General features: G+C 45.2%; 2 protein-coding genes across 2 annotated transcripts; both read right to left on the bottom strand.

Moving 5' to 3' along the window:
• Nucleotides 1-4,663: 4,663 nt before the first annotated feature.
• LOC109770387 (fructose-bisphosphate aldolase, chloroplastic) lies at nucleotides 4,664-6,476 on the bottom strand. The gene is made up of 2 exons (XM_020329088.4): nucleotides 6,064-6,476; nucleotides 4,664-5,948 (listed from the first exon to the last, which is right to left on the bottom strand). The coding sequence occupies exons 1-2, from the start codon at nucleotides 6,199-6,201 to the stop codon at nucleotides 4,929-4,931; spliced, it is 1,158 nt and encodes a 385-aa protein (XP_020184677.1). The 5' UTR covers nucleotides 6,202-6,476; the 3' UTR covers nucleotides 4,664-4,928.
• Nucleotides 6,477-9,355: 2,879 nt separating this feature from the next.
• LOC109770385 (calcium-dependent protein kinase 28) lies at nucleotides 9,356-14,066 on the bottom strand. The gene is made up of 7 exons (XM_020329087.4): nucleotides 12,869-14,066; nucleotides 11,373-11,516; nucleotides 11,115-11,267; nucleotides 10,851-10,966; nucleotides 10,214-10,381; nucleotides 9,891-10,115; nucleotides 9,356-9,798 (listed from the first exon to the last, which is right to left on the bottom strand). Exons 1-7 carry the CDS (start codon nucleotides 13,461-13,463, stop codon nucleotides 9,637-9,639), a joined length of 1,563 nt encoding a protein of 520 aa, XP_020184676.1. The 5' UTR covers nucleotides 13,464-14,066; the 3' UTR covers nucleotides 9,356-9,636.
• Between the last annotated feature and the right edge of the window lie 654 nt (nucleotides 14,067-14,720).

Below are 14,720 nucleotides of genomic sequence, written 5' to 3' on the forward strand. Positions count from 1 at the left end.
TTCGGGGTGTGATAGCTTTGGGCCTTTAGCCATGAAGCATCTTCCAATTCCTTCATTAGGTGAGTCAATTATGTCGTAGGAGTTGGTTGACACAAGTGCTAGACCGGCAACACCTTCATCTTGAGTATCTTCGGAGTCAGAGTGATAACTTCTTTCGGAGTGATGGTCGGAGTCTGAGCCGGATACCCATTCACCAACGTGAGTTGATGTCTTCGTTTTGTGTAGCTCTTTGATGATTTGTCCTTCCTTTCCGAATCCTTTCTTCTCCGAGAGGTTCTTCGTTCATAACGATCATCTCTACTCCTTCTCTCTCTTGGTGGTGATTCTTCTCTTCTACTTCTTCTTTTGGGAGAATCTTCCCTTCTTTTGTAGGGAGCTGTACACTCATTGGAGTAGTGTCCGGGTCTTCCACAATTGTAGCAATTTCATTCACGACTTGAAGATCTTTTGTCATTGTAGGACCTTGACTTGGAACTTCTTTCCTTGCTTCTATTCTTGTAGAACTTGTTGAAATTCTTCACCATTAGGCTCAATTCTTCATTGAAGGTTTGTTTCTCACTTGATGATGTGGGAGCATCACATGAGGCTTTTTAAGCACCACTTGACTTGTTGTGGAGCTCTTCATTATCCTTAAGTGACATCTCATGAGCAACAATTCTTCCAATGACTTCCATTGGCTTGAGCTCTTTGTAATTGGTCATCATTTGGATCAATGTGCACACGGTATCATATTTTCCATCCAAGGCTCTTAGGATCTTCTTGATGATGAATCTATCGGTCATCTCTTCACTTCCTAAGCCGGCAATCTCATTTGTCATGAGAGCAAGCCTAGAGTACATTTCAGCAACACCTTCACCATCCTTCATTTTGAACTTGTAAAGTTGACTTTGAAGCACATCCAATTTGGATTCCTTGATGGAGTCGGTACCCTCGTGCATATCAATCAAAGTATCCCAAATTTCCTTTGCATTCTCAAGACGGCTGATTTTGTTGAATTCTTCGGGGCACAAGCCGTTCAAGAGAATATCAAAAAGCTTGAGCATTGTATTGCAGCATCTTCAACTCTTCCGCGGTAGCTTCACGGTTCGATTCTCTCCCATCAAAGAATTCACCTTGCAAGCCAATACATACAATAGCCCAAACGGCGGGGTTATGTCCAAGAATATGCATTTTCATCTTGTGCTTCCAACTAGCAAAATTGGTGCCATCAAAGTAAGGACCTCTACGGTGGTAATTTCCCTCGCTAGACGCCATACTCTCCTAGGTTGTGAAACCAAGGCTATGATCACCAAAAGCTATGGAAATCAAGGCAATGGAGACCGTAGCTCTGATACCACTTGTAGGATCAAAAGTATGTCTAGAGAGTGGGTGATTAGACTACTTGACCAAATAAAAATCTAGCATTTTCCCAATTTTAAGTCTTGGCAGATTTTAGCAACTCAGCACTAGTCAAGCAATCAACCTACACATGCAAGTATAAGAGTATAACAGAGGAATGTAAAACATTGCACATGAAGGTAAAGGGAGGAATTTGGAGGGAGCAAACGTAATGTAGACATAGAGATTTTTGACGTGGTTCCGATAGGTGGTGCTATCGTACATCCACGTTGATGGAGACTTCAACCCACGAAGGGTAACGGTTGCGCGAGTCCATGGAGGGCTCCACCCACGAAGGGCCCACGAAGAAGCAACCTTGTCTATCCCACCATGGCCATCGCCCACGAAGGACTTGCCTCACTAGGGTAGATCACGAAGTAGACGATCTCCTTGCCCGTACAAACTCCTTGGTTCAAGTCCGCAATCCTGACGGAGACTCCCAAGTGACACCTAACCAATCTAGGAGACAACACTCTCCAAAAGGTAATAGATGGTGTGTTGATGATGAACTCCTTGCTCTTGTGCTTCAAATGATAGTCTCCCCAACACTTAACTCGCTCTCACGGATTTGGATTTGGTGAAAAGATGATTTGAGTGGAAAGCAACTTGGAGAAGACTAGAGATCAAGATTTATGTGGTTGGAATGGAATATCTTGACCTCAACAATTGAGTAGGTGGTTCTCTCTCAGAAAATGTATGCTAGAAGTGTAGGCATGTTCTGATGGCTCTCCTCACAAATGTAGAGTGGGTGGAGGGGTATATATATCCTCCACACAAAATCTAACTGTTAACACACAAATCCCCAAACTCGGTGGGACCGAATAATGAATCGGTTGTAGGATCGAAAGTATGTCTAGAGGGGGGTGATTAGACTACTTGACCAAATAAAAATCTAGCATTTTCCCAATTTTAAGTCTTGGCAGATTTTAGCAACTTAGCACTAGTCAATCAATCAACCTACACATGCAAGTCTAAGAGTATAGCAGCGGAATGTAAAACATTGCACATGAAGGTAAAGGGAGGAGTTTGGAGGTTGCAAACTCAATGTAGACACGGAGATTTTTGACGTGGTTCCGATAGGTGGTGCTATCGTACATCCACGTTGATGGAGACTTCAATCCACGAAGGGTAACGGTTGCGCGAGTCCACGGAGGGCTCCACCCACGAAGGGTCCACGAAGAAGCAACCTTGTCTATCCCACCATGGCCATCGCCCACGAAGGACTTGCCTCACTAGGGTAGATCACGAAGTAGACGATCTCCTTGCCCGTACAAACTCCTTGGTTCAAGTCCGCAATCTTGACGGAGTCTCCCAAGTGACACCTAACCAATCTAGGAGACACCACTCTCCAAAAGATAATAGATGGTGTGTTGATGATGAACTCCTTGCTCTTGTGCTTCAAATGATAGTCTCCCCAACACTCAACTCTCTCTCACAGATTTGGATTTGGTGGAAAGATGATTTGAGTGGAAAGCAACTTGGAGAAGACTAGAGATCAAGATTTATGTGGTTGGAATGGAATATCTTGACCTCAACACATGAGTAGGTGGTTCTCTCTCAGAAAATGTATGCCGGAAATGTAGGCATGTTATGATGGCTCTCCTCACAAATGAAGAGTGGGTGGAGGGGTATATATAGCCTCCACACAAAAGCTAACCGTTACACACAAATCCCCAAACTCGGTGGGACCGAATAATGAAACTCGGTCGGACCGATTCAGTTCAAAATGTGAACGTTAGGCTTTTCGGTGGGACCGACATGTCAACTCGATGGGACCGATTTCATTAGGGTTAGGGCATAACGTAATCTCGGTGAGACCGATTACACAAACTCGGTGGGACCGATTTTGGTAATAAGCTAACAGAGAGTTGGTCAGGCAAACTCGATGGGACCGATTCGCTCATTTCGGTGAGACCGAAACGTTACGAAAGGGAAACAGAGAGTTTCCATTGCAAACTCGGTAGGACCGATCGCTCATCTCGGTTGGACCAAAACGTTACGAAGGAAAACAGAGAGTTTGCAATCCCATCTCGGTGAGACCGAGATCCCTATCAGTGAGACCGAAGTGACTAGGGTTTCTGGCAGTGGCTATGTCAAGAGAACTCGGTGGCGCCGGATAGAATGTTTCGGTGAGGCCGAGTTTGACTTTTGGTTTGGGACATATGTGGATATGAGAAAGTGGTTGAGGGTTTTTGAAGCATATCACTAAGCATTTTGAGCAAGCAACCCATTAAGAAACACCTCATCCCCTTTTAATAGTATTGGCTTTTCCTATGGACTCAATGTGATCTTGGATCACTAAAAATAAAATGTAGAGTCTTGAGCTTTAGAGCTTGAGCCAGTCTTCTGTCCTTAGCATTTTGAGGGGTCCACATTTCTAATCTATGCCATGCCAATCATTGAGCTTTCCTGAAATATTTATCTTGAGATATCATTAGCTCAATGAGCTATATGTTGTTAGGAATTACCAAAACCACCCAGGGATAGTTGCACTTTCAGAAAGCGGTCATGGCGCAGGCGGCGGCCCTAGGGTTTAGGGTTTTTGGTGCGGCGGCGGCGGATGGGGTGTAGAACCTAGGTTAGACTCAATACCATGTAAAACATAGGTTTTGGGAGGAACTGGCCCGACCCTCTATGGGATGGCCTATCACATACTTCCTCCGTCTAGAAATATTTGTCCTAGAAATGAATAAAATGGACGTATCTATAACTAAAATAAGTCTAGATATGGACGGAGGGAGTATATATAATGATGTCATACAAGTCCCATACCAATATGGTATGGATTATACAGTAAAACTACAATACGAAGTTTAACACATTTGCATGATTTTGAGAATCCGGATTTGAGATATGTGGATGCCGGACACAAGATATGAGAACCCGTCCGGATGCATCCGCGGGCATTTCAGGACGCGTCTGTGCGTATAGATGGCCGGATTTGACAAATCTGGCTAGGTGCTCTTAGGCTGAGGAGGCGTGCGATCCCGTGGCATAGGAATCCGCTGTGCGAGGCATGCCCTCGATCGTGGGATGGCACAGTCCGGTAGACGGGGCTGCACCACGTCTTGCCTTTGTTTTCCATTGAGAAAGAAGGAAAAGCAGGAGGTTGCGCGCTGCACAGAATAGTCTCTTTCACTCTCTTTCGATCTTCCATAGGAGCTCCAGGTCAGGGACAAGACGATCACATAGGTATGGCTGCGAGCCTACGACGAACCCAACAAACGCCCTGCTGCCAAGCGCCAACCTCATCGCCAATTCATGGTGTACGTACGTACATGCAAAATTTTGCAGTAACCATGCAAATCCATGGATCGCACACGTAAAAGTAGCTTTACAATAATCTACTGGACTGTAGCATGAATTGTGCATATCGAGAGGCAAATTAACGAGTAAAAAAAGATCTAGAAAATACAAGTAATCATCATCTCAGGCTGAGGCTCCCAGCTCGATCGATCTTTGCACTTGCAGCTGTAGTATCATCATGCATGCATCTTGAATTTCTGCTTTGGTAACGAACGTACGTAGTAGTGTTGATTGGAATGGTTGGATTAGTAGCTGTAGTTCTTAACGAACATGCCCTCCTTGGCCTCAGCGGCTTCGCCGTCGCTTGTGTACTTTCCGAGCTGCGCGAGCGAGTTGGCCTTGGCACGCAGCAGCAGCGCCTCCTGCGCCGCCTTGACGTTCTCCGGCCGGCCGCCCCACGTCTTGAGGCACGTGTTCTGCAGCGCCCTGGCGTAGGAGAAGGAGACGTGCCACGGGTTGGGCCCCTGGTTCATGGCGTTGAGGTTGAGCGTGGCCTCCACCTCGGACTGCCCTCCCGACAGGAACATGATGCCGGGGACGGCGGGCGGCACGCGGCGGCTGAGGAGCTTGAGGGTGTAGTCGGCGACCTGCTCCGGTGTGGCCCTGTCCTTGCACTCGGCGCCGGGGGTGACCATGCTGGGTTTGAGCAGGATGCCCTCGAACATGACGTTGTTCTGGGCCATCTGGTAGAAGGTCTCGGCCCACACCTTCTGCGCCACCTCGAAGGTGCGCTCGATGCCGTGCTCCCCGTCCAGCAGGATCTCCGGCTCCACGATGGGCACCAGACCGTTGTCCTGCGAGATGGCGGCGTAGCGGGCGAGGCCCCAGGCGGCCTCCTTGACGGCCAGCTCGGAGGGGCCGTTGGGGATGCTGACCACGGTGCGCCACTTGGCGAAGCGGGCGCCCTGCTGGTAGTAGGCGGCCTCCCGGGAGGCGAGGCCGTCGAGGCCCTGGCACCAAGACTCGTCGTTGGAGCCGGTGAGCGGCACCAGGCCCTTGTCCACCTTGATCCCGGGCACGATGCCCTGCTCCACCAGGATGTCGACGATCTTCTTGCCGTCGACGGTGGACTGGTAGAGCGTCTCCTCGAAGAGGATGGCGCCGGAGATGTGGTTGCCGAGGCCAGGGACGGAGACCAGCAGCGTGCGGAACGCCTGCCGGTTCGCCTCTGTGTTCTCCAGGCCGATCGAGTCGAGGCGCTTCCCGCAGGTGGCGTTGGACTCGTCCATGGCCAGGATGCCGCGCCCCGGCGACGCGATGGTTTTCTGCACGTGCGTGCAAAGCAGCAGCAGCATGTCAGTCCAGTCCACTCCAGTCCATCAGTGAATTATACTAGTACGTGTAATTCGGCCGGCGAGAAGCTGCCTGCAGCGTACGTACCGCGGTCTTGACGAGCTCATCGTCGTAGGCGCCGGCGCGGACGACCATGGACACCCTCGGGGCGGCGACCTGGCGCGCGACGCCCCATTCGGCCTTCTTGGGGAGGAAGGAGGACTTGAGGAGAGTAGCAGATGCCATGTCCTTTTTTCTTCTTCTTCCTTTCTTGCTTGCCTGCCTGCCACTGACCTCAAGCTCAAGGTGCTAGCTATCCTCTCTGCCTCGCTGAGGCCAATGGACTCGTATTTGAATGGGTGGCACGAGGGGATATGAGGTGTGGGGTGGAGGTTTGGATGGCTCAATGTCTGGCTGTCCGTCCATCGCCCCACTCATCACCCCCTTTTTAATGCACAATTGCAATTCCCCATGTTTATGTGCACCGTGTAAAACAAAAGCCAAGAAAATTCCTGCACCTCATCCATCCGTGGGAACGCTGCTGGCCTCAAGATGGCTTTCATCATCACCTGCGGCCGCGTTTCACCGGTAGCCTATGCCCTCAGATTTCTCGCATCCATGGATAGATAGATAGATTCACCCCACCCGGGGTGGTTGCCATGCTTCCGCTTGTTTTTCTTTCCCGGATGGATCTCAGCAAGTTGCAAGCTGCGAGCTGCTTGCTAGCACAGTAGTATGTGATTTCTGACTCACTGTCAGGTTCTGTAACTAAACTTAACTGAATGTATCAGCGGCACCAGCTCCCCTGCTCCCGCGTTTCGAATGGATCCTGAGCCGCCCATCAAGCATCTAACGGCTCTCCTAGGTAGACACCGGTTCACCTCATGAGCATCTTTGTCAAACGTCGATCAACCATCGGACGGTCCCCAAGCTCTCGAGCATCGTTGTTGCCCCGTCATGCACATTTTCTTCTTTCATTCTTACTTTTCACCCGCTCCTTGTTGTAATGGCCATAAGGCCACGTTCTCCATTCATTCCGAGACCATCTTGATGTAATCTGGTTGTAAACCTAATTGCCTGTGGCAAGCTACAGTACTTTCGTGCACCAGTTTGGGTGCAGTCAGCGGTGCAGTCTGGCTGCTAAAGAGTGTTTTTTCAGCGTTAAATTAGCAACCCTGCTACCTGACCGTGCATCTTTTGAAGACGAGCCGCGCCGTAGACGGTGAAAGGCGGTGGTAGACCGGTGACAGGAGGACACCGACTCAATCCCTCCCTTCCCAACCCTTGTCCTTTCTACAAGTGTGCGTCTACAAGAAAGCAAGAGGCCAAAAGTGACTAATTCAAGGGACAACGCAAATCTGAAATTGGAGTCCCTCGAACTTGATGTCAAAAGCTTACAGAGAAATCGAGAAGAAGATCGTAAGGAGTTCGAGGAGTTCATAGCAACGGTGAATAGAAAATTTCTCACAATGCAAAAGAACTTCGATAAGATCCAGGCCAATTTTAGACGCCTATTTTTGGATCCTTGGCCACAAGAAGAGGAAGTAACTAAAGAACAATCTGACCAATATAGTGCTTCAAACAAAGCAACCCCTGTTAGTGTAGCAGTTGGCCGGCCCAACCAACTACCACCGCCCATTTATATAGCTGAAAAGCAAACACCTCCAACTGGAGGCTCTGAAGTGTTAAGGGAACATACAGGAAAAGAGCTTAACTTGGATCACCCGGAAAACACCCTATAGACATCCTAATTATGGCAATACAAGCCTTGAAGGTGCACAGAGTCAAGGCCACATAGCACGACAACAAATAATGTATGAAGAATATGTGCAAAAGAAAGTTGTGGAAGGAAATTTCAGAAGACAGAGGCCTACTACCCATGTTGACCATAGAAGAGTAGTATTAATTGTCAAACCTGCCAAGTAAAATATCTCTTAACTTGATGGTCTAAATGTTAATGCTTGGATACAGAACTTGGAGCAATATTTTGCATCTGCTAGAACTTCTTCAGAGCACATAACTGAGCTAGCTATATCCTATTTGAAAGGACCAACTATACAATGGTAAAGAGGCACATGGTACACTATATGCCTTGGCATTGGTCATGTACCTACTTGACTAAGAGGTTTTCTACCAGTATTTGCGCGATAATGTGAGGACTTTTCATAGTCTAGTGCAATCATCTACATTGGCTGATTACATTGATCCATTTGAGTAGGCTATGAACCTAATGAGGGGAGACAAACCAACCATTCCTAAAGATTACTACTTAAGCAGCTTTGTGTCAAGGGTATCTCCTTATATTCGAAGTCACCTGGAGTGTTTAAAACCAAAAGATATGCAGACTGCAATTTGGTATGCTAGAAGCAGTTATTCGGTGAACCTTCTACATTACCACCTACTAGGTTTTGACGTTTTGTGACCACACAATTTCACTCACAAGTCACAACAGAGGCTAAAATTATGAAATCCTTATGCAAACCAAAACAATAGCCCATACCCCTCTCCAACTTTATTAGTGAAAAAGAAGATGGGTCTTGGAGGCTTTGCACTGGCAAACTCAATGTAATTACAGTCAAAAGAAATTACCCTATACCAGTGATAGAAGACCTTTGGATAAATAGAAAGGAGCAAAAATATTTTTAAAGATTGATTTGAGAAGTGGATATCATCAAATTCTAGATGGCCTCTGAGGATATATCTAAAACTGCATTCTCTATTCATATGGGCTTTTCTTAATACATAATTATGCCATTTGGGCTGACTAATGCTCCTGCAACATTTCAATCCTTAATGAATGCAATATTAGCTCTTTATCTAAGAAAGTTTGTGATTTCTGACTCACAAAACCTGCAGTTACGGTTACAATTTCACACTGGCTTCAAGAGCAATGTTGCACATTATGTGTCGCCCACCCTTTCAATTCAAGTAATAACTGACACTAATAGTACAAATTTGGGACATGGTTCCACATGCACCCACTATGAATAGTAAATAGGAAAAAAATACTAGAAAAAATAAAAAAAACTGAATCTTTTTTGTAGTATACATGGTCGAGCATTCTACTTGAGCATGATGTTTCACAAAGAAATGACACCCATGGCAATCTAGGCAAAAAAGACAAAATATGTGCTATATTCAAAAACACTATTTAAAGGAATAGTAACGTCAGATTGTACTTTCTTCACTCCAGAATACCCCAATGTCAGTTTGATATACCAGAATTTCAGATTTTTTTTTGTTTATTTCTAGTATTTTTTTTGAATTTATTATTATTCATGTGGGTGCGCGTAGAACCATGTTCACCTGTGTATTTTCGTACAAATTTGTCTCTATTACAAGCACATGTTTAAAATACAAGCCATTAGAATATACGTATGGAACAAAATCAATACCTACCTTAACCAAAAATCCAACAATAATTTGTGCATTAACAACAAAAGTTGATACGGATACAAACATAAATTTATCATCATAAAACAATAAGAAACTTATATGGCATGTTAAACACCTAATTTTTTGTTAGACTAAAAATACCATAGTATGCTTTGCTCAACTATTTAGTACTACTAGTAAAATTCAACAGCGTCCCAGTGGCCAAACTATATCACTTGTTCCGATGGATTCAGGTGAACACTTCAGACAGCAGTATCTGAAAAGCACAACCCTCTCACATACGAGTTAGGTGGTTCCACCGGGCCTCAATATTTCGCCGAGATTCACATGCAGGCTGTTCCTCATGGTTCTCCTTCCTGCCCCAACAGCCCCACTGGTCCCACTGGAGCCACCAGCATTGCCCTTTCTCATCATAGCCGCAAACTCACTGTAATCAATTTGTCCATCCTACAAAATTATTTATATGTCAAGTGATAAGTCTATTATAAGTCACAGCTGAGAAGAATGGAGTGGTGAAAAACAGTGCTAAAAAGACAAACATTATTTTGATCCACATCCTTGATCATATCCTCAAGATGAACGTCAGAAAGGCCAAATTTCTCGCATGCTTGCGAGAGCTCATCAATCGTTATAAAGCCACTTCCATCTTTATCAAAGAATGCGAATGCTGACACCAAATTTTCCTCCCTCTCCAGTTTATTCACATGCAATGTAGCTGCTAAGAATTCACCATAGTCGATGGATCCGCTGTTGTCAATATCAGCCTGAAAAAGATGGATAAAACTCAATGGTGCGTACTACTATCTAAAAAGTGCTGGACTGCAATTACGACCGATGGACTCAACAAGACAGTAGCACTAACCGCATCCATCAAAGACTGGATTTCAGGTTCCATTAGATCGGATCCCACCCTTTTCAAGCCATCCTTCAGTTCTTCATAAGTTATTGTCCCACTATTGTCAGTATCAATCATTTTAAACAACTCTTTTAAGCCACCGATCTCCTCCTCAGATAGACTTTCAGCAATGACCTGCAAGAACACAAACACGCTTGGTCCCTGAAAAGATCAAGGTACAAGATAATTCACGTTGCACTTTGCTGCCATCTTTATTCAGCAGTTGCAAAAATATTACCACATTATTCTGCGAGATGCCACTTCACCAAGAGTCTAAGCGAACAAGATTGTACAATCATACAAATCACAAAGAGACAAGGCCCACTGACAAGATTGATACACAATAATTTATATTTCTTATTAAAATCTCAATTTCCTTCGTTACATATGCGTGATAATTATGAAACAAATTTCACTTGAGACTTCCATTTTCAGTGAACGCATTCTAGTCAGTGTTCGTATGTATAATAGAAGTGTCAGAAAAAGGAGGCAATAATGTAATGTTGTAATAGAGCACTAACTCTACTGAAGTGCAAAGACAGAGTAGTGAATTTAGCGTGCAATGTCTGCTGCATGTCACTAACAGGACAAAAAGATTCCATACCCTCAATGCCATCTTCTTCAGCTTGTTCATTGCAGAGAAGTGTTTCAGCCTTGACAAAACAGCAGAATCAATAGGTTTGTCAGGTGCAACAGAATCATCAACAATCCATGGATGACCTGACATGGGAAATACCATTGTTATCACTTCTTTCAGATAATGGAAGGGAGAACCTCCCCCGTCTCTGCATCCAGAGATGCATGCAGCATTGTTATTATTAGTAAAAATATACTTATGTGACACAGGGAAGGACAGAGCAAGACTTACACAGAACCTCATGAGCAGTCTCTCTCTTTGTAGGATCACGGATAAGCATCTTACGAACTAGATCTTTAGCACTATCAGAGATACTAGGCCATGGTTCAGTTTCCAAGTCAAGCTTACCTCGCAAAATCTGCTTGAAAATTCCTGATTCGCTTTCTGAGAGGAGAAAAGCAGATTTTATACACTCAAACATGGTAATGTTGGCAAATGATAATAGATCTAGACCTAGCAGTTCAATGGTTCGAACAGTAAATAATCTACCTGCCCAAAACGGAGGCACACCACACAGCAAAATGTACAGAATTACTCCGGCACTCCAGACATCAGCTTCTGGGCCATAGCATTTTAGAAGCACCTCAGGTGCAACATAATAGGGACTCCCAACAACATCTGCAAATTTATCTCCTGAAAAACGAGAAGGGAGAGTTTTCATTGTCAACGAACTTTTAGTGCCAGTTCTATTAATCATTTCTAGAGAAATAAAATAGTAGACCGCATTAACTCAAGATTCCACTAACCAGTCACTATGCACTAAATTAAGCATGGCAGCGCAGGTGCGACTTTGACAAATTCTGTTCTACTAGCAACAAAAATTTATCTTGAAAAAATATTAATCATTAAGTTGTCCCACATGTCCTCAAATATACATTTAACAGCTCCGTGAAGCAAAGTTCCTTCAGTTGTCTAGTTTTATTGACTATAAAACTGTATCTTGTTCTTGTTTATGTAATTCTGTTTCACATTCTTTTGCTGCACAGTGCCCATGTATGGAGCCAGGAAGTATTGTTATTTGGCATGTTATTGACTCGATTTTGTAAACATGTGGGTGGCCAGTGATTTAGCTGCACCGACATGTTAACAGTGTATATGTTCTAGAAAATATTGAGCAACGTCCTGCAACACAATCGAATTTTTTGCAGTGATGTCATTCTTTAAAGTGCAACCCTATGAACGTAAGCTCTCCTGTCTGCAGCAATTTTCAGCGGGGAGGACAAAAAGAATCCATACATCGCAGTTCGCAATACAGCTTAACATGTACTTTCATATCCTACGAAGTTGTGTCTCATGAACTAAGGTACTAGTGGATTAGTTAGCCGCACTGAACTTTGGCATTCTGCCAAAAAGAAAAATTAACTATGGTACAGTAACACAACAGTAAGCACATACGTAGAAGCTAGATGTCCAGCCCATGGAAACCCATATACCCGAAATTGCTAATGTTTCCCAGCCAAAGTCAATAACTGGAAACCACTCATAGCCCACAATATTCTACTACCATATTTGACCAATATTAGGTATTGATACCCATTTACCAAACTTATCCTCTAATCCAGGCTAGAATTACTTATTGCGACTTTATTAATTTCCATCAGATTATTGGGCAACATTACAAAAGAATATGGTTATGTAACATACCTCTGTTGTGTAAAAGAGTACAAAATTGACTTCAAAGATCAAAACAGTCAAACCACATAGCATTTACAGCACTCCCACCGTTGTACTAAATCAGCGACAATTAATATGGATCGGAGGGAGTAGCATTATTGATTTTCCGTCAAACTACCATATCATATTGAATTTTCGTCAAATAAATATAAACCGTATGGATATTTTCATTTCTCAACTGAGCAATCTATTCAAATGGCGTATTGATAAGGTTGCTGTGAATACCAAGATCAATTTAACACCAAGTGCATCGCTAATTGTTGCATCAATCAAATCAAATCAAATAATTTAACGAAATACTAGAAACCAACCAGGCTTGTAGAAGACGGAAAGCCCAAAGTCCGTAGCCTTGAGTGGGGCGTCCTCGGCCGTGCTCGCGAAGAGGAAGTTCTCCGGCTTGAGGTCCCGATGCATGACACCGAGCGAGTGGCACCCCTCTACCACCCCCACGATCGTCCTGATGAGTTGGGCAGCGGCACGCTCGCTGTAGTGGCCCTTGGCCACGATGCGGTCGAAGAGCTCGCCGCCGGCGCAGAGCTCCATGACCAGGTGCACGAAGAGGGCGTCCTCGTAGGCGCCGCGGATGCGAACCACATTGGGGTGCTCCGACAGGTGATGCATGATCTGGATCTCGCGCCAGACATCCTCGTAATCCTCGCGGCACAGCAGCTTGCGCTTGGGGATGGACTTGCACGCGTACTCGCCGCCGTCCTCCTTGGCCACGCACAGGTACGTCGTGCCGAACTGCCCCTGCCCCAGCTTCTTCCCGATGCGGTAGTGGTCGCGCACGTTCGCCGTCTTGTGCGGCAGCACCGACGCCGGCCGCCCCACCGACGGCGCCGTCACCGGCGGCGGCAGCCGAGCGTGCGCCTTCTCCCTCCCCGGGCCTTTAGGGTCCGGCTGCATTGGCGTCGACAGCTGCGGGTCTCGACGGGATCAAGAACCGTACGGGCCTCCCTTCCCACCCCTTGTCAGAAAATACCGCGGCGAGCCACGCCAACAACCGATGGGAAATGGAAGTTGTCTCCCGCCTCCGTCCACGATCCCTGGTTTCTTTCCTAGGAAATTTACAGGGATTGCGATTGAACAACTCACAAAAGGATCGGATCTTGGAGCGGGCCCTCTTGCCTTGGGGGATTCTTGGCGGAACAGATGATGATCAGAGGCTAATGAGGGAGCTTTAGGGGAGGTTTATGGCGGCTCCGCCGTACGAAGAGCGGGGAGAAATGTGTGGCGATGGGATTGCTCTGTTCCTCTTCCTGGGTGGATCCTTGCAGGAATTCCAGGTGAGACCGGTCACACGCGAAGATTGAATTCTCGCTCCATGCGTGGTTGGAAAATCTATTGGCTTCGATGGCTCGTTGGGTCACGGGGGCGCATGGGGATGAATTCTTCGGGCATGGGCATGTGGGGGAGCATGGCGGTGGTTATCTTATTCTCTTCCGTGAGAGGGATGGAGGAGAGGGTGGAAGGAAGAAGAAGGCAACCGTGGTCGGAAACTTCTATTCCGAGCCTTTTTTGTTTCTGATATTCTTTTTCTAAATAGTTACAGTTATGTCACATTTTTTTTAGGGTATGTCACATATTGTTACTACTTATGGAGTACGTACTTTTTTCTTTTTCATTTCATTTGCATCATATAATACTTAAAATTACTTTATACTAGCACCATGAAAAACCATAAATGTATTTTATAGAAACAGGACTCGGTGGAATTCCTTTTTTAAAGCATAATGCAATTTTCAAAAATACATATTACAAATTACAATGCTGTGAATCAAACAACTATCCATACAATATAAAGAAATACAAGCCCCTAATATCTAACACAAGACTCCCTTTTGTCTGAAGCTGTTCTATTCCAAAATATTGCTTGATTTTATTGTTGATAGGAATATAAAAGTAGCATTTCACAGTGGGGTGCACTTTCCACAGTGAACGAATCAGATGTTTGGTGGCCAAAAGTTTCGAGGTTGCTCTATAGTTAATTTCATTTCTGTTCAAAAAAAAATATAGTTAATTTCATTTTGACAAAACAACCGTGGATGGATTAATTATTGCCAAAGAAATGCATGAAGGAATCTGGGCGCTGAAGGAACTAGAAAATAGTAAAACTCAGCAACCCACGATTTTCCACAGCGATCTGATGTCAACAGTTGTTGA

Source organism: Aegilops tauschii, chromosome 5 (assembly GCF_002575655.3).
Source record: "Aegilops tauschii subsp. strangulata cultivar AL8/78 chromosome 5, Aet v6.0, whole genome shotgun sequence".
NCBI lineage: Eukaryota > Viridiplantae > Streptophyta > Magnoliopsida > Poales > Poaceae > Aegilops > Aegilops tauschii.

Excerpts from the sequence above, each read along its gene's own strand:
- LOC109770387 (XM_020329088.4), bottom strand. The coding sequence starts at position 6,201 with ATGGCATCTGCTACTCTCCTCAAGTCCTCCTTCCTCCCCAAGAAGGCC. Across the intron at positions 5,949-6,063 it reads ATGAGCTCGTCAAGACCGCG|AAAACCATCGCGTCGCCGGG; the intron begins GTACGTACGCTG and ends ACGCACGTGCAG.
- LOC109770385 (XM_020329087.4), bottom strand. The coding sequence starts at position 13,463 with ATGCAGCCGGACCCTAAAGGCCCGGGGAGGGAGAAGGCGCACGCTCGG. Across the intron at positions 11,517-12,868 it reads TTCCGTCTTCTACAAGCCTG|GAGATAAATTTGCAGATGTT; the intron begins GTTGGTTTCTAG and ends CTCGTTTTTCAG. Across the intron at positions 11,268-11,372 it reads TGTGCCTCCGTTTTGGGCAG|AAAGCGAATCAGGAATTTTC; the intron begins GTAGATTATTTA and ends TTCTCCTCTCAG.